General features: G+C 36.4%; 1 protein-coding gene across 1 annotated transcript; it reads left to right on the top strand.

Annotated features, from left to right (window-relative positions):
* The first annotated feature begins 7,598 nt into the window (after positions 1-7,598).
* Positions 7,599-13,072, top strand: PABPC4L (poly(A) binding protein cytoplasmic 4 like). The gene has a single exon (XM_057547512.1). It carries the CDS (start codon positions 8,449-8,451, stop codon positions 9,559-9,561), a length of 1,113 nt encoding a protein of 370 aa, XP_057403495.1. The 5' UTR covers positions 7,599-8,448; the 3' UTR covers positions 9,562-13,072.
* The last annotated feature ends 9,720 nt before the right edge of the window (positions 13,073-22,792 follow it).

The raw sequence follows: 22,792 nt of genomic DNA, 5'->3' as shown, positions 1-22,792 counted from the left end.
ACAGGGAAACTTTGGCCCAATCACTAATTCTCTTTCTCATTAAAATGCCTGAGGTGGAGGTAGAGGTGGAGAAAAGGATCAGGGGATGTACACAAGGAAAACTACTCCTTACCTTTAAAATTAGGCTCACCTTTATCATCAGGTTTAAGTGGTATGATGGTAGCTTGGGATTCAAATAAATGAATTTCCAATATTTTCAGCCTGCTCAAAGGTCCTTATTAAGTATTATATTCCTAATGATTGACACAATCTCATTCAGCCTTGGAGGACATATTCAGTGACCACAGCCAAAGTACTTGCTGTTGGGTATGCTTGGTTTGTGTGCTTTACCCAAGCTAGCTTGACTCAGAGCAGCAAGTTTTAAAGCAGTTCATCTTAATCGGAGGCATTTTCTGCTCCATTGTCATAACATCCTTACGGTTTCATCTTGTTTTAATATAGGGGTTAGGGAATTTTTCCAGAGTAGTGGGGGTTACTTCAAGAATTACAAAAATTTCTTTGGATCGGTGATTTATTTTCCAGTGGGTTGTGTTCCTCAAATCCAATCAGGACAGTAAAAGCATGAATACTAGTCAATTACTCATCTGTAGATTCCCACAATAGTTGCTTCTATCTCGGGAAAATCTCCCTAAGTGGGCCAAAGCTGTTTTCTAGTAGTCAGTACCCACTGAAAAACAAACAGACAGGTTACTGGAGACCCTTTACTCTTGTCTTCAAATGATTCTAAGGCTGGCATGATAGACCCCAAGAGCAGCTGAGCCAGGAGGTGGCACAGCTGTTGCTGCTTTTTCTTCACGAGCCTTACATACTCTACCCCAGCATCATCTACCATGAGAACTCGCCGAAGTGCTATTGATTTGGCTTGTTAATGCGTATAGGGGTCATAAATGCCCTGCTTTATCACATTCAGTGAATGTACAAGTGTCTGTAACTGTGGTTGGAAAGTGTTAGAACAGTCTGCCTATCCTGGGTCAGTCTTAGTTGTTTCAGTGGGATGGACCGGAGGCTGCCTGTCAGAATAGTGAGAAAATTGCCTTTCCCAGAGGAGAGTCAGCAACAAGCAGGGTACCATTTGGGCAGATGACCTTGTATCTACTCCCCTGTCCTTAGCCTGAGACCACCTCCCCACTTCCTCCAAATTAACAGGCAATAAACTGAAGAGCCATTTTTTTGCCCCATAAATTATATTATTTGGTCTACATTTTTGCTACAGATAAATCTCATTTATCTGCCTGTGTGGCCATTAGCTTCCTTTCCAGAGAGCTAGGTCTATATTAGGATCCCATTCTCATCACCAAAACTGTCAACATCTATGAAGGTCTCAGATTTTACCCTACTTGTAATCTAAGAAGTTAGCTTACCACTGTTTTATGGATGCTCGTGGGTTAGAGACAAAGACTTTATTCCTCACAGTGACAGCGGTAGCCAGCATATTAGCATTTCCTTGTGACAGTTCCCCAAGCCCAAATTCCCACAGGGTGGTGCGTGGACATCCGGGCGGCACCTGCACCCAGAGTGGGTTGCATAAGGGGAGAGTAACCCAGGACTTAGAAAATCTGAATCTTTAACAATGGGCAGAAAGCATGCCTGCTTTGTGCTCCATAGAAAGTATCTCTACCTTGTAAGGCTGTGAATAAACCTGCACTTTGCTTCAGAGAGAAACACAATATATTCCAAGGATGTTTGCTATATAAACATCATTTAAACCATAGTCCAGAACAAAGACACTCAGTGCCTCTACTTATAAGACGTGTAGAAATGTGAGTGACCTATAAAGAATTGTCTGCCAACATTCAAAACTTAAGTGTTGAGAACCCATTGCATTCGAGCTCTTATTAAAGGCATTGAGAATATGGTGGTGACTCATTTAGACACAATTTTGCCTTCATGGAATTTTTACTTTAAAGATAATGGTGGTGGTGGTGGCGGTGTTGTGGCTTGTGTGTGTGTGTTGTGGGGAGTGACAGATAATAAAAGAGAACAAGTGAATCCATATTTATATACATGGCAATGCGTATTGATAAGGAGGTTTTCACATAGCAAGTAAACAGAACAGTTCCTAAGCCCCTAACTGACTAGTGCTTCCTGCAGTTTGGCATGACAGCAAGCACCAGAAAATGCAGCTACACACTGAGATAAGATCTCAGGAATTTCTACCTGAAGAAAAGATTTTACTTTACAGACAGAAGTTAGCAAACTATAGGAAAAAGACTTTATATCTAGAAGACCGTTTCAGGTATCTGGAATTTGCCATCTGTAGCCAGAACCTGGAACCAAGCAGAAAAGTAGTTGATTCATGAAACTTTTCTACCTAATTACAGACACAGGCCTGGCAAGAGAATGGGGGAGGTAATAAGCCACCCTAAACTGGTTTCAGCCTGCGCACATTATTTAATAAAGCTCCCCTTCAGAGAAATGCATGAGGGGGTAAAGGAGCATGAGAAGGAGAAATCATTAACACCTAAAGGATCAATTCCCAGTGACCCAGTCTTGAACCACTTTCTCTTCTGCATTGACTCCCATGGATCATAATGCAGAAACTTTTGAGGTTAAGACTGTGGAACCTGGGACACTGTTTTCTATAGGTAGGAATTTGGCTGACTAATGCTAATGGCTGCAGTGTAGACAAGCAGAGACTAAAATGATGAGCAGGAAAATATCTCTGTCCAAAGTAGACAACTGCTCCCCACTTGGGTGTCAGAAAATCATCCCTGTGTGAATGACCAGGAATGAGAGATGAACATCTCTGTGGAAGATGCTAGATCTTCCCTGGTTACAAGAGAAAGATGGTAACCCTCAATCCCTCCTTCTTCATCAAGGTTAGAGCCAATAACATTCTCTTTTACAATGGCACATGGGTTCCATCAAGAAAAAGATAGCTGGCCAAGAAGGGGATTCTCAAACTCCTTCACTCCCTCTGCCCTTCCTTAACTACCCCGGTAGGGTTGAGGAGATTTTGGCATAATAATACAATGGACTTGTGTTATGAGAGGTGATAACCCCTGGTGATGGAGGAGTCTGATTGCTTGGTAAAAACTAACTGAAGAAACTAAGAATACAGGGTTAGCAGCTTTCCTGGTTTTGGCAACATGGGTCAAACAGATAAAGTCAGAGCTCTGGAGCAAGGAGAGAGGGTACAAGTGAAATAGGGAGGGCAAAATGACAAAATGAAGGACCTCTGGGCAGCCATCTAAGGGCAATCAGATTGGAACTTTAAACAAATGTTTTTCACCACAAATCATGTCTTAACCACCATAACTTCAATGCCTAGAACCATTTTACTAATAGTTGACTACAACAGAACAACCATTCCAGCAGACTTAAGAAACACTTTGGTCTCATTGGTATGAGAGACTTATTTTATTTTAGGCTGCACAGCTTGTGGGATCTTAGTTCCCTCACCAGGGATTGAACCTGGGCTACATCAGTGAAAGCGCCGAGTCCTAGCCACTGGACCACCAGGGAATTCCCAAGAGATTTTTATTTTAAAATGCGTTTTCATACTCAGGATGGTTCATGATTATACATCTTTACATTATCCCTGCATCATGTTTCCAGGATTCCATGTGTTTCACATTATCTTCACTTTACAGTTCTGAAATGTAATATAAATGTAATAAAATATAAATGTATTATTCCAATAGCTTTCCTTTAGAACAAAGTCCATAACATAGCCTAGCATGTAAGGCACTCTGGCCTATTGCCCTTGTCTTGTTCTCGTCTCAGTTCCTGCCACTTTCTTCTTCACACTTTATATTCGAGCAATATTAAATGGATACTGGTTGATACCAACATTACTTATCCCTAAACTTCCCCAGAGTTCACAAAAAGAGGGCTTGGCCTTCTTTAGTACCATCTTCTCTGCAAAAGCTGTTTTGGTCCTCATAGGTAAAACTATTCATGTATCTTCTTTGCTAAATTTCTATCTTATTTATTCTTAGATTATTGATTTTACATTGTTTTAACATTGTTGTTTCAGTTTTTTTTTCTAGTAAGAGCCTTGAGACTTTCGAGGAAAGATGCTGTTTCTTATTCAGTTTTATTTCTATGATGCCTATATTTTTACTGGTGAATGATATTTTGGATTGATTTGAACTTTTGATCAAGATCTACTAGTAATCAAACATTACTTTTTGCGACATTTCTATATGCTCTGAATGGAGAAGTGTAACTCTGATATGTAAATCATATACCTCATTCTAATGAAATTAACACTATATTTTGGTAAAAAAAAAAAAATCAGGAAACAATTACAACTGAAAAGAGACCATAATTGTCAAATAAAATTGAAACAATCTAAAAGATGCAATATTACACCTTGGAGTAAATAATTGAACATAGCACTTTTGAAATATAATAAAAGCAAGTTTCATTCATGTTATTACGTTCTATTAAGATAATAAAGCCCATTTTGAACAAAAATAGGGAAAATTTTATTAATAGTTGACTACATCAGAGCATGATTCAAGTAGACATCAGAAACTGCTTTGGTCTAATTAGTACAAGAGATTTCTATTTTAAAATGCATCCTCATACTCAAAATAGCTATTTACTCATTTCTTCATAATATATACTAACGTAAGCACTGACCTCCATTAACATCAATATCAGTGAATAGAAACACTGACAAACATTTTTCCTGCCATTTAAGCAAAACCGCATCTTATTTCCTCTTAATTCTGTGAGACACCCACACAACAAACTTGTACTTTGAATGCTGATTGAGCTAAATAACATAAGATGGGCAAACTTACAACTTATTTCAAAATGAGGCAAAATATTGGCACTTAATTGAAATATTTTCAGAATATTTGAGGAATTAAGACACTCAAGTCAGCAATACACAAAGCTGCAACGATTGGCTAAGGAAAGCAGAAGACAGTTAATGTAGGCGGTATCAATTTTAAGTCGAGGTCCATCAAAGCCAATGAACTCATGCCAAAATTAAGTACAAATACACAATGCATACATTAAATAAATTGTTTCTGTAAAGGAAAAGTAATCGGTGTCAGCTGGACTATTAAGAGGAAAAAATACTGGTGAAAACAGGGCTCAAGGATGATAGAATTTGGATAATAATAGGGAAAGGATATTTTTAAAAGAATTAACTGCATGTACATATAAAACAAATGATGAATTAGCTTGACAGAAGATATATGTAGCTAGGATAGAATTGATATTGCAAAGTTATGGTAGTCATTTGTAATTTTTTTACTGAAATCTTATGAAAGAATTGTTAGTAAGATTATTCTAGCAGCAAAATGCACAATGGACTGCGATAAAAACAGACTGGCATATAGACAAAAGAAGATAAATGAGTAAAACTCATGCAATAATACACAAGGAAATGAGACAAAAGCAGTGGTAATGGGAACAGAAAGAAAGGGCAAATGTAAAAGACATCCCAAATTAAGAAATTATTGAATCAACACAACTGACAAAACGATGAGATTTAGAGAATTAAAGAATCATAGATGCTTAAAAATGTTTACTTTATTAAAACATAAAAATGAAAGCAGTATAATGAGTAGTACAAATAGGAAGAAGCACGACTGGTGGTCATTTAACAAATTGAGGTTTGTACCTGTTGCCTGCAAGTTGATTAGAGACAAGAATATAGGACTAAATTCTGAATCTGGAAACTCTTCTTCACTTCTCACAAAATGTTTAGTGATGATCACACTAAAGTAAAATGGAAAGTCCATGGGTTTTTGAAATATTTTGGTATCTTGCTATAGCTGAATTATTGTTGTACAAAGAACTAATGTGATCTTCAGCATTTTTCCTAGAAATAAAAGGTCTCAACAAAATTCTTAGGAAATGCACACTTAGGAACTTTCTTTTTTTTAAATTTTATTTATTTATGGCTGTGTTGGGTCTTCATTTCTGTGCGAGGGCTTTCTCTAGTTGCGGCAAGCGGGGGCCACTCTTCATCGTGGTGCGCGGGCCTCTCATTATCGCGGCCTCTCTTGTTACGGAGCACAGGCTCCAGATGCGCAGGCTCAGCAATTGTGGCTCACGGGCCTAGTCGCTCCGCGGCATGTGGGATCTTCCCAGACCAGGGCTCGAACCCGTGTCCCCCGCATTGGCAGGTAGACTCTCAACCACTGCACCACCAGGGAAGCCCCAGTGTCTGAATCTTTAAAGTATGTGCTGAAATCCACTGATGGTATTCACCAACTAGGTCAGCGGTCCTTTTTTCTTTTTTAATTGCAGCCTAGAGGATGTGGTCGAAGAAAAGATTATTTATTTGAACAATTGATCCTACAGGAGCAACACATAGCAGAATAAATTTCACAAATAAGAATCATTAATCAGGATGAAGTTAGGAGTAATCATAAAACCATTATTCAACATCGGATAGGTTAAAAGCAATTTGGATTTTATAGTGAAAATCACCCTCTAGCTTAGTTGTGTGTATGTGTGTTTTTAATCACTGAGAATGAATTTTGTTAGAATATCATTATCTTATGAAAGAGAAATATATTTTTTCTAGTCCTTATATTAGAAAAGATGCCACTGTGGGGACTCACTCACTCATTCAGCCGTGAAGTCTTGTTACTCAGAGCGTAGTTCAGAGACCAACAGAATCTGCATCACTCAGGAGCTTTTTGGGAAGTGTAGAGTTTCCAGTTCATTCTGATTCCAAATGACTGAATCAGAATCTGCTTTTAAGCAAGATCCCTTCTGGATTTCTATGTCCATTAAAGTTTGAAAAACACTAAATTAGCCTTATATAAACTGATCCATGCAATTCAGTTTTGCAGGTTACATTCCGTAAGATGCATGATGATTCAAATTTAAGGTTTTATAGGAAAGATGTTAAGGAATTTATTTAATGCTAGAGGAAATGAAACCGATGTTAATCAAAACCTATTCTGTGCCAGATATTAGGTTAGACATTTCCAAATCTACTAATTCATTTAATCTTTACAATACTCTCTGAGGTAAGGGACACTATTTCCGTTTCTCTGGGCATGAAAATCGACCTCAAGTTAAATATCTCATCTCTTCCACGCAGTGGATTCTTTCAACAAATACTGAGCATCTCGTTTCTGCAAGTCCCTGAGTTAAGTCAGTGGAGAAATAAAATGGGCATGGTCCCTACTGTCATGGAATGTAACACAATATATTTTAATTAGACAAATGCTACGAAAATACGAGGCCTCTAAGAGCGAAACGTAAACTTTTTCAGAAGTTGTATAGGGAAAACCTGTATTTGGAAAGAGCATCAAAAGTGATTGCTGAGGAACACAGTTTTGTCAAGTTGGTCCTGAACAAAAGGCGAGCGTGTCATGGAGTTTAGGAAGGGGATCCAAGGGGCAGTTGAGGCTGGAACATGGCAGGAATCCTGCAGAACTTTGAAGAACAAGGTGCGGAGGTTGGAGCCTATCCAAGAGTCGAAGAAAGCCACTGGAGGGCTTGAAGCTAGAAAGTGACAAACCCTGATCCACACTTGGCTAAGCTCCTGCAGTCAGACTTAAACGCCAGGGCCTGCGGGCGGGTGGGTTTATTAGGGCCACTCCCCTAGGCTGCCTTTCTCCACCCCGGTCACCGCCTCCCGCTCCTCGGCTGAGCTGTCCGAGGCGGGTGGGAAGTGAGCGAGAGGGGCGGGGGGAAGAAAAACATTCTCCAAAAATATTAAAAAGAAAACATCCCCCTTGGCAGCGAGTGCGTGGGAAGTTGAGCGCGCGAGTTCCGGGCTTCCCGCCCGCCCCCCGCCGGCCGCAGCCCGGGTGAGCCCCCAGCCCCTGCTCGGCCGCCGCCCACCGGGCCGCGGCCGTCCGTCGGTCGGTCCGTCCGCTTCCCCAGCCCCCCACCCCCACCCCACCCCACCCACGACCTGCCCAGGGCGCAGCGCGGGGTCTGCAGAGAAGAGAGCGGCCGGGGTTGGTCAGGGCGCGCGCAGCCCGCGGAGCCCCCGGCCGCGCCCGGCCGGCGGCGCCTGCACGACCCGGTCCCGGGCGGTTCGGGGCTGCGGGGCCCCGCGCCAGCCGCCCGCGCGCCGCGTCCCGGGCCGCCGCCTCAGACGCCACTTGTGGAATTCTTTCCCCCGGCGGCTGTAACTTTAAACCGGCCTGAGCGAGGCCTATTTTTATTCAGAAACCAGCGAGCGGAGAATGGCTGTGGAGAACGCTGAGATGCAGGGCCAGCCCGCCACTTGAAGATTCCTCACCAAGTGGCCGGGAAGGACCGGCTTGACCTAGGAATCTTTCTTTGAGATTTCAAGGTTCTGTCGCCCCCTTCCAGGGTTGGCCGGACTGGTTGCTGAGGGGCTTTTGACTGAGGGTGCTGCCCGAGCCTGGGGAGCTGTACACGAATGAACCGCATCGCCTGGCCTCAGAGCGCTGACCCTGGGGCCACCACGCATGAGCCCGGGCCTCCCTCCTGCAGAGATCACTCCAGGAGCTCCTCGGGGACCGGCTTGTGGTGGTGAGGAGCCAGGAGATGCATGTAGCAGCCAAGTTCCGCCAGGCCTCCCTCTACGTGGGTGACCTCCACGCGGACGTCACCGAGGACCTGCTGTTCAAGAAGTTCAGCGCCGTGGGGCCCGTGCTGTCCATCCGCATCTGCAGGGACCTGGTCACCCGCCGCTCCCTGGGCTATGCCTACGTGAACTTTCTGCAGCTGGCGGATGCCCAGAAGGCCCTGGACACCATGAACTTTGACCCGATAAAGGGCAAATCCATCCGTCTCATGTGGTCTCAGCGTGACGCCTACTTGAGGAAATCTGGAATTGGGAACGTGTTCATCAAGAATCTGGACAAATCCATTGATAACAAAACCCTTTATGAACACTTTTCGTCTTTTGGGAAGATCCTGTCCTCCAAGGTGATGAGTGATGATCACGGCTCCAGGGGCTATGCGTTCGTGCACTTTCAGAACCAGATTGCCGCCGACAGGGCCATCCAGGAGATGAATGGGGCGCTGCTTAAGGACTGCAGGCTGTTTGTTGGCAGATTCAAAAGCCGCAAAGATCGGGAAGCCGAGCTCCAAAACAAAGCCAGTGAGTTCACCAATGTTTACATCAAAAACTTCGGAGATGACCTGGATGATGAGAGACTGAGGGAAGTTTTCAGCAAATATGGAAAAACCCTGAGTGTTAAGGTGATGACAGATTCCAGTGGGAAATCCAAAGGCTTTGGCTTTGTGAGTTTTGATAGCCACGAGGCTGCCAAAAAGGCTGTTGAAGAAATGAATGGAAAGGACATAAATGGCCAACTGCTTTTTGTAGGCCGGGCACAAAAGAAAGCAGAGCGACAGGCTGAGTTAAAGCAAATGTTTGAGCAGCTGAAACAGGAAAGATTTCGGCGGTGCCGGGGGGCAAAGCTCTATATTAAGAACCTGGATGAGACCATTGATGATGAAAAGCTACGGAGGGAATTTTCTTCATTTGGATCAATTAGCAGAGTTAAGGTAATGCAGGAAGAAGGGCGAAGCAAAGGGTTTGGCTTGATCTGCTTCTCCTCTCCTGAGGAGGCCACTAAAGCAATGACTGAGATGAATGGCCGCATCTTGGGCTCCAAGCCGCTCAACATCGCCCTGGCCCAGAGGCCCTAGGAGAGGAAAACTTAATGCACCAGCCAGTGTTTGTAGCAGCTTGGGGGATGTTAGTGATCTCTGCCTGAATCGTCCTCAGTAAATTTCAAATCCCAGCTGATGGCTGCTTAGTTTAGTAAACATTATGATCGAAGGTTTTGTATACAAAGCTATTTATTTTTCTTTGGAGGAAAAATAAGTGAATCTTAGAACCTCGGTCCTTTTTATAGAGGCACACCATCTAATTATAATATGGTATATTTTTCTGATTTTGATGTAGTGCTCATAGCAATAAGTATAATTAGATATATTTTTACTGCATTTTGAACCAACTGAAGTGTGGTAATTATTTGCATTTATTGCATACTTTTTCTTATTTTAATAATATTGCTAGCTTTAATTTCTTCCATGAAAATATGCCCAAAGTAGTTCTTATACCCGAGGATTGCAAAGTAATTTATTTTTACAAACAGAAATTTTCTAATTTCTCATTTTTTTTTTAAAGAAACCAAAGTTTAAAACTTGCTACTACAAACTCAATATCTAATTTTATTTTGAATTAATGTTTAAAATACTAGGAAATAGTTGAATTTCCTTTCAATTTATATCCTGAAATGGTGTTTTTCTGATGGCTGAAATTAATGATGGAGTTTTTTAATGTTGCCTACAAACTTGCTTTATAGGATATTTTACTGTTCTTTACATTGGTTGACATAATCCAGGTGCTTGCTGGTTATCAAAATTGTGACTTGAATAGTAAAACCTTAACTTCCACATTCCTTAAGTTATAAGCCTGTATCATTTCAGGTCAAAAAGTTGGCCTAGTCTTAATTCTCTTCATACGTATACAGCATAAAATTATGCCTTAAGTTTTGAACCAGGTACCAACATTATAAAAGTCATATATAGAAAACATAGACATTCTGTTTAACAACTGTGTTTTCTAATCTCTGTTATATGTTGTAACATGTAGTGATATTGTCTCAGGGTTCAGAACAGTAAAAGTTTATGTTTATGAACTCCACATCTCCTTTTATTAGACCTTAAGAGTTATGTAACCCATGAAGGCTCACTTTTAACCTTGATTGATCAGAAGTTCACTAATTGATTTTCTGATAAATTGAAGTTACATCACTTAGCCTGCTTTCCATCATGATTTTTATTTCAGTCCCATTCCCAGATCTTTTCTTCTCTCCTGCTTTTCCTCTATATTACTCAGCTCCTCTATACTTTTTAAAAAGGGTTTTATTATACTGACTTTTACTGTGTGCTGTTTGAAATCCACTTTGGAAATAGATGCAAGAGTTATTTATTTACATTTAAGAAATTACTTTTAAAATTCTGATTCTCTCATACCAAAGGTGTCTAGAAAATAGTTTTGTTGTTGTTGTGTTATTTTTTTTTTACTCTGCTTCATTGTTTCCTGTAACCATACATTCAAGTCTTCTGTTTCATATATTACCAGTACAAAAGAAATATTAAAATATTTCCGTGGCAATAATTTAGCTATGAAAGAATGAGAAAATCTGTTTCTGTTTATTTTTGTATGAACTATATGTATATTCATTGCACATTTTCTAAATTTAAAATCTCTTTAGACAATGAAAAAATTATGGACAATGAAAAAATTACAGCAACACATAATCCTATTATGCAGACAGATCTTCTGTTACAATTTCTTGCATCTCCTCCCCAATTTTTCTCTATACTTATACACATGATTTAACAAAAATGGAATCATGCTATAAACCTTGTTTGAAACTGCTTTCTTAATTTGACAGTATGCCATAGTCAACTTCCATGACCACACATAATTATTTGCACTATAATTTTAATGACTTTTATCTTTCCTTTAATGTTCGTACCATAATATAACAATTTCCTCTTGATAAATGTATAGGTTGCTAGATTGTTTCCTCCCTTTTTTTTTTCCTCTATCATAAACAACTTGGAGATAAACACCCTTTGCAAACTCTCATACACTGATGTATATAATTATTTTCTTCAGGAAAATGTATGATTCATTGGAATTAATGTTTAATATTTAAATTGCCCAAATGCTGTTCAGAGATTTGTGCCACTTAACATTTCTGTTATGAGTATGGAGAATTGCTCATTTCCATATACTCTAAGAACAAAGGATTTTGTTTAAGTTGTTGTCTGATTCAACATGACATGTAAAAACAAAACATTTCATGGTTATTTATTTTACTTTTTTATTACCTCAAAAGTTAAGCAGCATTTCTTGTATTTACTGGACATTTGTACTTTCATATTTTTGAAAATGATCTTAGTCTATTTTCATGACTTTAGTCTATTTTCCTGTTGGGGTGGTTTTTATTTATATGGATTTGTTAGTTTTGGGTTTTTTTTTTTCCTGATACTCCCATCTTGTTTATAGTTTTGAGGGTCATTCCAAAGTTAAATTTCTAATCTCAAAATTTTCAATCTTATACTTTGGTGGCTTTAATGGTATATTTCAGAACACTTTGAACACCTCAAATATACAACCCCCCCATACACACACACAATTCATCTGTATTGTCTTCTATTATTTTCAGAGTTTCATATTCTCAGTACTTTCTAAACAAAACTTTTGTGTATACAGTATCTTATACACAGCCTATACTAAATATTTTTAAAGTGTCTCGCTTTTCAATTCTATTAACATGCCTTGGTAAATACTGATCTACTGTAAGAGTCTATTTGAAATCCATATGTCAACTATAACTCATTGGCTCTCTGAATTACTGTGTTGAGAAGTATTTACCTCCAAATCAGAGAGCTTTTAAGAAAGGGTTCCAGGAAGCAGGACTGGGAAGTGTAGTAGGTGTGTCAAGCCTTGACATCTCTTTCTGGATAATCCACTCTATCAAAATGTTCAAATATTTGAACAATATTTCACAATGCTTGTAAATGGATTATCAAGATAATATCAGGGAACTGAGTTCATTCTCTTCGCACATGCACGGGGATTTAATAGGACATGATACCAGATGTTTAGCTGAATTGTAGCTATAGCTTCATAATGACACAATAATATGCCATTTTAGTAAAAATTGCTTATTTTTAATATTTACCTTAAGAAATGACTGTCAGTTTACAAAAAGATATGATCATGTAGATTTTCTTGATTATTTAAATTTTACTTATTCTAAATTTTGTATGTGTGTGATACTATCAAGTCATCTTAGTTGGCAGTAGAGGTTCAGGAATTCAAGAAACTTTACTCTTTTTATGTCCAAGTGCCTTGATAAATAAAAAGAATCTTCACTTTCTGATAAGCATTCCAGTAAAAGCTAATTTACATAGAGATGCCTTGAGTCACTGCTTCTGCTCTGCCTTCTCTCTCCCCACACACATTGCCTGCTTGCATGTACAGCCAATTGAATAGAAACGTGCCTTTTAAATTTTTATTTTTAAATTTTTAAGTGGAAATTTATAGTTGGTAAAAATAAGCTTTTTAAAGTGGTTTTAGTATTGGTATTTTCATGTTCTTAATATTTGTATAAATCCACTGACAAAAGATCAAATAAAGTCAAAATCTTTCAATGGTGTCCAAAATTTTCATGTCCAAAATGATTTTTATTTATTTACTTTTTAAGTTTTTCTAATTTTCTAGCAGTCGGTTTCTCGTAGGAGTAAATTGAAAACAACTTGCGTTTTTAAATGAAGATCCTCGTATTTCATGTTTTAAAAGACCAAGTCCCATATGAACTAGTATTTCTTTTTTAAGTTACTCATAATTATGGGACCATGATTGAAAAGAACCTCTAATACAGACCAAGTTTTCATGAGAATTCACTACATTAAAGATACTTTTGAATTTAATTTTTAAAGTAAAATTTAGCCACTATTTTGAGGTTTTAGTATTAGCTTACTTGTATTATATTTGGAAAATGTGCCTCATAATGTAATTTTTTTAAAGTAAATAATAAAACAGTAGATAGAAAAGAGATGTTTTAAATATACATTTTAGAAAGTAAAACAAATTAAATATCCTCAGAATATGTTTGGCTTCAAGGAATAGGAAATCCACCTTACCTAGAAAAGGAAACTGTATTTAACAAACTATTCAGAATTAAGGTATCTTCAGGCGAGGTATATCAGAACTTCTACATCAGTTCTGCTGCAGTCTCATGGCTCTTCACCCTCTGTGTCTTAGCTTCATCATCAGGTTTTCAAGATGGTTACAGGAATTCCTGTCGTCGCACTGAGACACAGCAACATTCAGAAGGTAATACCTTTCCTAGAAACCTTTTAACGACTTTCCCCCTCAGTTCTCATTGTCCATTATAGGTATGTATATTCAACAAGATCTGCCACTAGAATTGAGAAAGGAGTCAACTTTTTGTGCAGAATTGGCTTATGGTTGGAAGGAACCTGAGTAGGAATGGATGTAGGAGTATGCATCCACTAAACCCTGGATATTTTTCATCATTTATATCTAATTTTTAATTTCAGTACTTAATGGATATTTTCTTTCTTCTTTTAATGTTAGCTTACAAATAGCTCTTAAAATTCCTCCCTACAAATCGTTTTCAACACTTGAGTCAAACTGGTGATTTTCCTCGCCCTCACGTTGTACAATCATAGGGAATACATTGTGCAATATTTTCTGTATAAAATTGAATTCATTTTTGTTTAGTAATGGGACTTGTGATTTTACATGTCATGCTTTATTAGGTATAAATTAGGCATCTCCTGAAAATTCTACTGAAATGGTCAGATTCAATTTAGTCACCCCAATGGGTTTCCACCAAAAATAATTATCAACAGATTACAAATGATCAAGTATGTTTCAAAATAAATCTACATTTAATAAGGTATTAGTTCCTTGAGTTCTATTTTAAAGTAATCTAAACCAAGTATGTTTTCACGCATGTTAGATAATATTTTAGAATAGTACCACTATAGGGAAGGAATTTACTATGTATATCACCAACTAGTGTGATATTCTGTATAAAGAATTTTTTAAAAATAGTTCCTACTGACAATGTAATAGATAAATTATGAGAAAACATCTAAAAAGTTAGGTGCCTACAAAATGGCCCCATTATATAAAACTAATGTAACCACAAACATAAATTAATGGGTACTCGTTTTCTTTACTAAAAGATTTATATTAGGTCCTTTAGTACATTAAAATTCTAAGAATTAATAAAATTGGACTTACCTAAACTTTTCAGTTTATTTTTTTTTTGTATTATACAAATGTGGTATTACCATCACACATTTTAACCATGCAACATAAACAAAGGAACAAAAAACAGATGTACTAAATTCCGAGTTACAAATATGCTCATATTTGAATCTGTTAGGCTCTGATTATTTTGCAAGTTTGTTCAGAGGAAATATTTATAGCTACTGTTGTTTTTGTCTCGTGGTCATGTCTTGTCTTAGAGTTCACAGAATGCTTTGAACTATATTGAGGTTCCCCTGAATGACACAGTTGAACCCATCAGCAAGAGAAGAAAAATGATCCTCTTAGTAGCTTTCTTTGCCATAGTAGAGAAGACACTTAACTTCTGAAAGATATTGGCAGTTTATACACTATCACATCAGAATTTGTTAACCCATCTATATTTACATCACCTTAGATATTAAAAAAATCCCCAGTTTGAAGTTCTGCCAAATACTAACAGCACATTTGAGTTCCAAAGGCAATGTCACTGAAATGGTGGATGTTATTATTAAATTTTATTTTTTGCATAGAGTGAACTATTGGTTATGATTCATTCTGTTGTGTGTGTGAGTTTTTTTAATCGGTATTTCCAATGGGATTTTCTTATCTTAGGAAACCATATCTGACAGTCTGTAGTGAATCACAATTTTGATTTACATTCCATTTCATCTTTGTACATGTGCCACTGGCATACCAATGCACCACAGTTTTGACATATTGCCAATTCTAGTTCCTTCAAGTTAAAGTAAGCCTTTATAATAGTAATGCCAGCGAATCTTTGTTAATCAAAAAAGTGCCTCAATTTGAATGCAAGCCAAATCTTAGAGATACTTTGACACATCATTATTTTATTGAATTACCAAGGGAGGTGTTAGAAATGAAAATCTAGTATTATCCACTACTCTATTCAGTTATACTTCCTACATAGTACTTATAATAAGTGACATTTATATTTTATAGATTATAATTGGTAAAGAGCGATTGGCACTGAGATTGAATGGTAAGCTCATTTTTATTTTAATATTTATTTTTATTTTAACCAAAATATATTGCAAGTGCAAATTTGATCATGTTATTCTGCTTCAAAACCTCCCATAGCCATCCATTACTTTTAAAGTCAGGTGTAAATCTTTACCATGGCCTAAGAGACCTGCATTTTTTTGGCCCTTGTGCATCTTTTAGTCCAGTTCTTATGCTACAATTTCCCTTGGTCAGTGTGCTAGAAGTAAACTGTTCTTATTTCAACTCCTTTACCTAATCCCTGCCTCACTGAAAACTTTAACTTTTTATCAGATTGTATGCTATTGCAAGGGGTAAAAGAATCTTCCCACTGGTTTATGAAAAAAAAATGATGGGGGAATTTATTGCCAGATAAAAATAAGTAAGGGATCTTTTCAAAATAGAGGCATTGTTTTTTTTTCTTTTTTATTTCTTTCTTACAAGTGTTAAGGAAGGCTTTCCAAGGGCTGTTACACTACAGAGGCAGCAGTACCTTTTTGAAATTAGACTACATGGCATAGCGCTGTAGGGAGATAAAAAGCAAGCATTTACAAAAGGTCAAGGAGGCTCATCTTCAAACATTTAGAGTGTTTTTTTAAATATTATTATTATCATCATCATCATCATTACTATTTTAAGTAACAACTCATTCTTCTCCCTACCTATGCTTTTTCATGTTTTAAGGCATAGATTGGATATATTTCTTAGTGGGCAATCTGATATTATTCTAGCAGGAGCACGTGATGGAAACTGCCCTGCCTTAGTAAGAGAACAAGTAAAGCAAGTCGTTAAGTCCTTAAAAAGATAAAGTATTGGGTAGAGAAACAACATTCAGTAGCAAATCATTGCATCTAAACGAAATCTATTATTAGGGATCAGTTCGGGAAGTGGTCACATAGAAGCAGCATAGAACTAAGAAAGTATGGGCAAAAACGATTAGGGAAAATCTACATATTGATGGATTTTTATTTAGTCATTTTTTTAGTTGAAATTTGTATTAAATATACAAATGTAGAAGTTTTGAGCATATAATGTGAAGAATAATACAAAAATAATTATATTTCTGTAACTACCACTCAAGTCAAGAAACAGAACATTACCTATACCACTCTTCCTCCCTCCGGATCACTTTCTTATCACACTTACTCAAATGTAACCTCTATCTTGACTTTAAACTCTACAGATTAATGTTAGGTACCTTGAACTGTTTTCAAATCGATTCATAAAGCATGCATCTTCTTGTGTCACTTTCACTCAAGATATTTTAGTGAGATTCATTCATACTATTTAGTGCAGTAGTAATGTGTTCATTGTTATCATATACTATTCTATGGTGTGACTATACTACAAATTATTTATCCTTTTACCATTAATGGACATTTAGGTTGCTTCCATATTGGGGCTATAATGAACAATGCAGCTTAGAAAACCATCATAGATGCCCTTTTAGATTGAGTTATAAATCACATACCATAAAAGTAACAATTTTCAAGTGTGCAATTCAGTAGTTTGTAGTATATTCAAAAGGTTGTGAGACATCACCATTATCCGATTCAGAGTATTTTTGTCACTTCAAAAAGAAAATCCGTACACCCATGAGCAGTTACTCCCGTTTTCTTCTCCTCCCAGTGCCTGGCAACCATACTCAGATTTATGTCCTTAAGGATTTGCCTGTTTTGGACATTTTTTATAAATGCTGTAATACAATATGTTACCTTTTGTGTTTAGGTTCCTTTGTCTAGCTTAATGTTTTACAGTTTTGTCCATGTTGCAGCATGTATCAGTACTTAATTCCTTTTTATGCCTGAATAATATCTATTTGTGGGGATATGCCACATTCTTTTTATCCATTCATCATTTGTTGTACACTTATGTTGTTTCCACTTCCTGACTTTATGAATAATATTGCTGTGACTTTGGTTTACAGATTTTTGTGAGAATATATATTTTCAATACTCATGTGTACTCATAGACGATGGTATATTCTCTTTTTCTTTAGAAATGTTAGCTCTTATAAGAGTCAAATTTTGGTTTCATTAATTTTCCATATTTTTCAATTCTTTTCTTTTTACTGTGTTTTGCTTATTTCTGCTTTAATCTTTATTATTTCCTCCTTATTGCTTGATTTGGGTTTATTGTGCTCTTCTATTTCTAATTTCTTAAGGTGGAAAGATAAGTTATTCATTTGAAATCTTTCTTCTTTTTTTAACATAGGCATCAATGGTTAGACATTTTCCCTAGGCATTGTTTTAGGTACAATAAATAGGTTTTGTTATGTTGTGTTTTCATTTTTCATTGATCTCAAATTATTTTCTAATTTCACTTTTGATTTCTTCCTTGATCCATTGATTATTTAGGAGCTGTATTTTTTTTTAACTTCCATATATTTGTGAACTTCCCAAATACTGTTCTGATATTGATTTCTAGTATCATTTCATTGTGCTTAGCAAACATACTTTGTGCTATTTCAATACTTCTAAATTTATCGAGACTTGCTTTATGGCTAACATATGATCTATCCTAGGGAATGTTCCATGTGCACTGTAAAAGAATGCGTACTCTGCATTGTTGGGTATAGTGCTCTATAGATGTCTTTTAGGTCTAGTTGGTATATAGTGTTGTTGAAGTCATCTATTTTCTTGTTGCTCTTCTGTCTAGTAGAAACATATGGAATAAGCAAGAAAAATATCAGTAAGAATATCGTGTCCGTAATACAAATGGACCTAATTGTCATATGTAGAAACAATAGAAAACCACTTCAGAACTCATTTTAGTTTCAAGTTCAAGTAGAATATTTTCAACAGTTGATCACATAAGGAACTATAAACCTACTTACAAATGTTTTCAAAGAACTAAAATCACATTGAATATATCTGTTGACCATTGTGCAATTAAAATGCAGATCAACAACGAAATATAATTAGAACATTATTAGAGATCCAGAAATCATGAAATATGATCTAAAATTACAATAGAAATTAGAAAATATTCTGAATTGAATAATAATCAGTATGCAGTATATCAAACCTTGTGAGAACACAAGTATGCTTTGTGATTAATTTATAGTCTTAAAAATGTATATATTAGAAAAGAAAAAAAAGCTGAAAAGAATAAGCTAAGTACCCTTCTCTAGAAATTGAAAAATGAACAGAAATTAGAATGAAGTAGAAGAAAATATAGAACAGAAATTAAAGAAATAAGGACAAATACAATAAAAGGGATCTCAAACACTTTTAAACTAATGTATTTAATAAACTACCTAATAAAACTGATTTTTTAAAGTGGTAAGAAGCACAAATAACTAATATTGGGAATGAAAGAGAAGATTTCACCACATAGTTTGTAGACATTACAACCTTCATAAGTGGATATTATAAACATATTTATGGCAATAAATTTGAAATTTAGATAAAATTTTAAAACTTTGATTAAAATAACTCACTGAAACTGACATAATAAGAATTTGGAAATATTAATAATCTCACAAATATTAAGATAAATGAATCAATATGATTAGATCTTTCTTAAGGAGAACATCCAAGTGCTAGATGGCTGGTGAATGTTAAAAAATATTTAAAAAACAATTCCAATTTAAAAAAATCTTTTCAAAAGGACAAAAATGGGTACATCTCTTAACTGATTTTATGAAAATAACATAACCTTGACATCTAAACGTGACCTGGATAAAAACTACTGGGCACATTAACTCATCAGCATAAGGACAAAAACATTAAATAAAATTTTAGTTAATTTAATCCAGCAATAATTTTAAGAATATTTATAAAACATCAAGCCGGTGCTTCTTCCAGAAGGGAAATCTTGTTTAACATTTAAAATCAATTTTACTCTTGGAGAGGATGTGGGGAAAGGGAAGTCTCCTACGTTGTTGCAGCCACTATGGAAAATAGTATGGAAGTTCCTTAAAAATCTGAAAATAGAGCTAACATATGATCCAGCAATCCCAGTCCTGGGCATTTATCTGGAAAAGACAAAAACTCTAATTCAAAAAGATACATGCACCCCAGTGTTCATAGCGGCACTATTTATAATAGCCAAGACATGGAAGCAACCTAAGTGTCCACCAACAGATGAATGGATAAAGAAGATGTGGTACATATATACACTGGTCTATTAGCCATAAAAAAGAATGAAATATTGCCATCTGCAGCAACATGGATGGACCTAGAGAATATCATACTAAGTGATGTAAGACAAAGAAAGACAAATATTATATGATATCACTTATGTGTGGAAACCAAAAAATAATACAAGTAAATTTATTAGCAAAACAGAAACAGACTCACAGACATAGAAAGCAAACTTATGGTTACCAAAGGGGAAAGGGGGGAATGAATTAGGAGTATGAGAGTGACAGATACACACTACTATATATAAAATGTATAAACAACAAGGATTTACTATATAGAACAGGAAACTATTTCAATATCTTGTAATAACCTACAATGGAAAAGAATCTGAAATATATATATATTCACACACATCAATAAAATAATCACTTTTACTACATTAACAGAAAAATAAACTTTAATGATTATTTCAATAGATGCAGAAAAAGCATCTGAAATAATTTAACATTCATTCACATATAAAAGCTTCATAAAAAACTAAGGATAGATGGAGATATTCCAAAATCTGATAAAGCATTTTATTTTTTTAGAATTTCTTAGATGCCTAGGGCAAGGATTCAGGAGCGAGGGATTCAAAGGGAAAGTATTCCAAGGAGATATTATTAGGAGAATGAAGAAGCAGTATGGAGAAGGAAAATTTTAAGGAAAGTTATGTGCAGTCCCAGACTAAGTCTGGGAGTTCTGGACTAAAATTACACAGTCTGGACTTTTGTATTTCTCTGGCCCAAGTCATTGGCTACATGTTTGCTTCATCGCCTAATAGTAATTCTCAACCATGCCCAGGTACCAGAAATTAGCTGCAAAGCATACTGTAAATGAGCGGTGGGTACAAGACTCTATTAAAAACGTCTGAGAGGTTCCAGTCTGGCATATAAAAGTATCAGAAGTTGCCAGTCCATTAGAACAACAAGTAAAAAGTTGAGCATATAGAAAAATCAACAACTCTTCTTATATCCATCAGAGGATTAAGGTTACAAAGCAAACTGCTTCCCCTAAAATTGGAGAGAGAGAGATACAGAGAAACACAGATACTGGAGCAGAAACCCACAAGCAGAAACTTGTGCAGAAAACCTGAACTGCAGGAAAACCTGAAAAGTAATTGAAAAATTGCTGGAGGCTCAGTTTGGACATGCCTGAGAGGTAAAAACCTCAGGGGGACCCAGTCCCTGTGTGGGAGCAGAGGGTACATTTTTGTGTGTTTTACCTTCAGGAGTTTTATCAGATTTTCACAGTGAAAATCAGAGGAAAATCCCATCATGCTTCCATCCGGGGGAGGGGAAATGTAACTTTGAAATAGAGCATTCTGCTCTACATTTAACAAGGCCTGACCTAAAAAGAAACAGTTTTGTAAGAGTCTAACATTTTGAGGTATTAGTAAAGCCTAACTGACATGGGGGAAGGAAAATAGCCAACTCCAGCCCCATCTAGACATCCTGCACCACCTGTGAGAGTGAAAAATTAAAAACAGCCCAGGGGCACAAGCTTACTAAAAGACTGAGGTCTAATCATAGGACTATGGAACACTTCACCTCCCACACCTTCCCACTGCAATTCTTTTTACAGAGTACATCATGTCCACCTTTCAGCAAATGTTATAAGACATACTAAAAGGCAAATTACACAGTTTGAAAAAGCAAAACAAGCATAAGAACCAGACCCAGATGTGGCAGGAATGTTGGAATTATCAAACTATGATTTTAAAACAACAGTGATTAATCTGGTAAGAGTGTTAATGGAAAAAGTAGACAACGTGCAAGAACAGATGAGTAATGCAAGATTAAATAGGTAATGTAAGCAGAGAGACAGAAATGATAGGAATCAAAAAGAAATGCAAGAAATCAAAAATACTGTAACAGAAATGAATAACGCCTTTGGGCTCAGTAGTAGAGTAGACATGGTTGAGGAAAAAAAAACTCTGACCTTGAGGACATGTCAATAAAAATTTCCAAAAGTCTAAAGTGAAAAAAATAACCTGAAAAAAATAGAATATCCAAGAAGTGTAGGAGAAGACAAAAGGTGTAATATATGAGTACTGGGAATACCAGAAGGAGAAGAAAGAGAGAAAATAACAGGAAGCAATAATGACTAAGAAATTCATAAAATTCATACCAGATATACTAAAAAGCTTTTTCACAGCAAAGGTAACCATCCATAAAATGAAAAGGCAACCTACAGAATGGGACAAATTTTGTGAATCATATATCTTATAAAGGGTTAATATCCAAAATATATAAAGAAGTCATACAACTCAGCAGCAAAAAACCAAACAATCTGACTTAAAAATAGGCAGAAGATCTGAATAGATATTTTTTTAAAGAGGACATACAGATGGTCAACAGGTACAGGAAAAGATGCTCAACATCACTTATCATCAGGGAAATGCAGATCAAAACCAATGTGCAATATCACCTCACATCTGTTAGAATGGATATTGTGAAAAAGACAAGACATAGCAAGCGTTGGTGACAATGTGGAGAAAAGGGAACCCTTGTGCCCTACTCGGGGGAAGGCAAATTGGTGTGGCCATTATTGAAAACAGTATGGAATTTCCTCAAAAAATTAAAAATAGCACTATCATATGGACAAGAAAAGGGAAAAAATGTTTACAGATTTGGATGGAAGAAATAAAATTATCTTTCTTCATAGATTATATGATCATCTATGTAGAAAACGTGAAGGAACTGACAACAAAATTCTTGGAACTAGTAAGCAGTTATAACAAGGTTGTAGGATAGAAAGTTAATATAGAAAAGTCAATCAATTTCTTACATGCCAGCAGTGAACAAGTGGAATTTTAAATTAAAACACAATATTATTTACATTGGTAACCCCCAAAATGATACACTTAAGTATAAATCTAACAAAATATGTACAAGATCTATATGAGGAAAATTATAAACTCTGATGAAAGAAATCAAAG

The sequence above is a fragment of the Balaenoptera acutorostrata genome, chromosome 5, assembly GCF_949987535.1.
Source record: "Balaenoptera acutorostrata chromosome 5, mBalAcu1.1, whole genome shotgun sequence".
Lineage (NCBI taxonomy): Eukaryota > Metazoa > Chordata > Mammalia > Artiodactyla > Balaenopteridae > Balaenoptera > Balaenoptera acutorostrata.
The sequence above is the reverse complement of the archived record's forward strand: the minus strand, read 5'-3'. Positions and strand labels throughout refer to the sequence as shown.

Excerpts from the sequence above, each read along its gene's own strand:
- PABPC4L (XM_057547512.1), top strand. The coding sequence starts at position 8,449 with ATGCATGTAGCAGCCAAGTTCCGCCAGGCCTCCCTCTACGTGGGTGAC.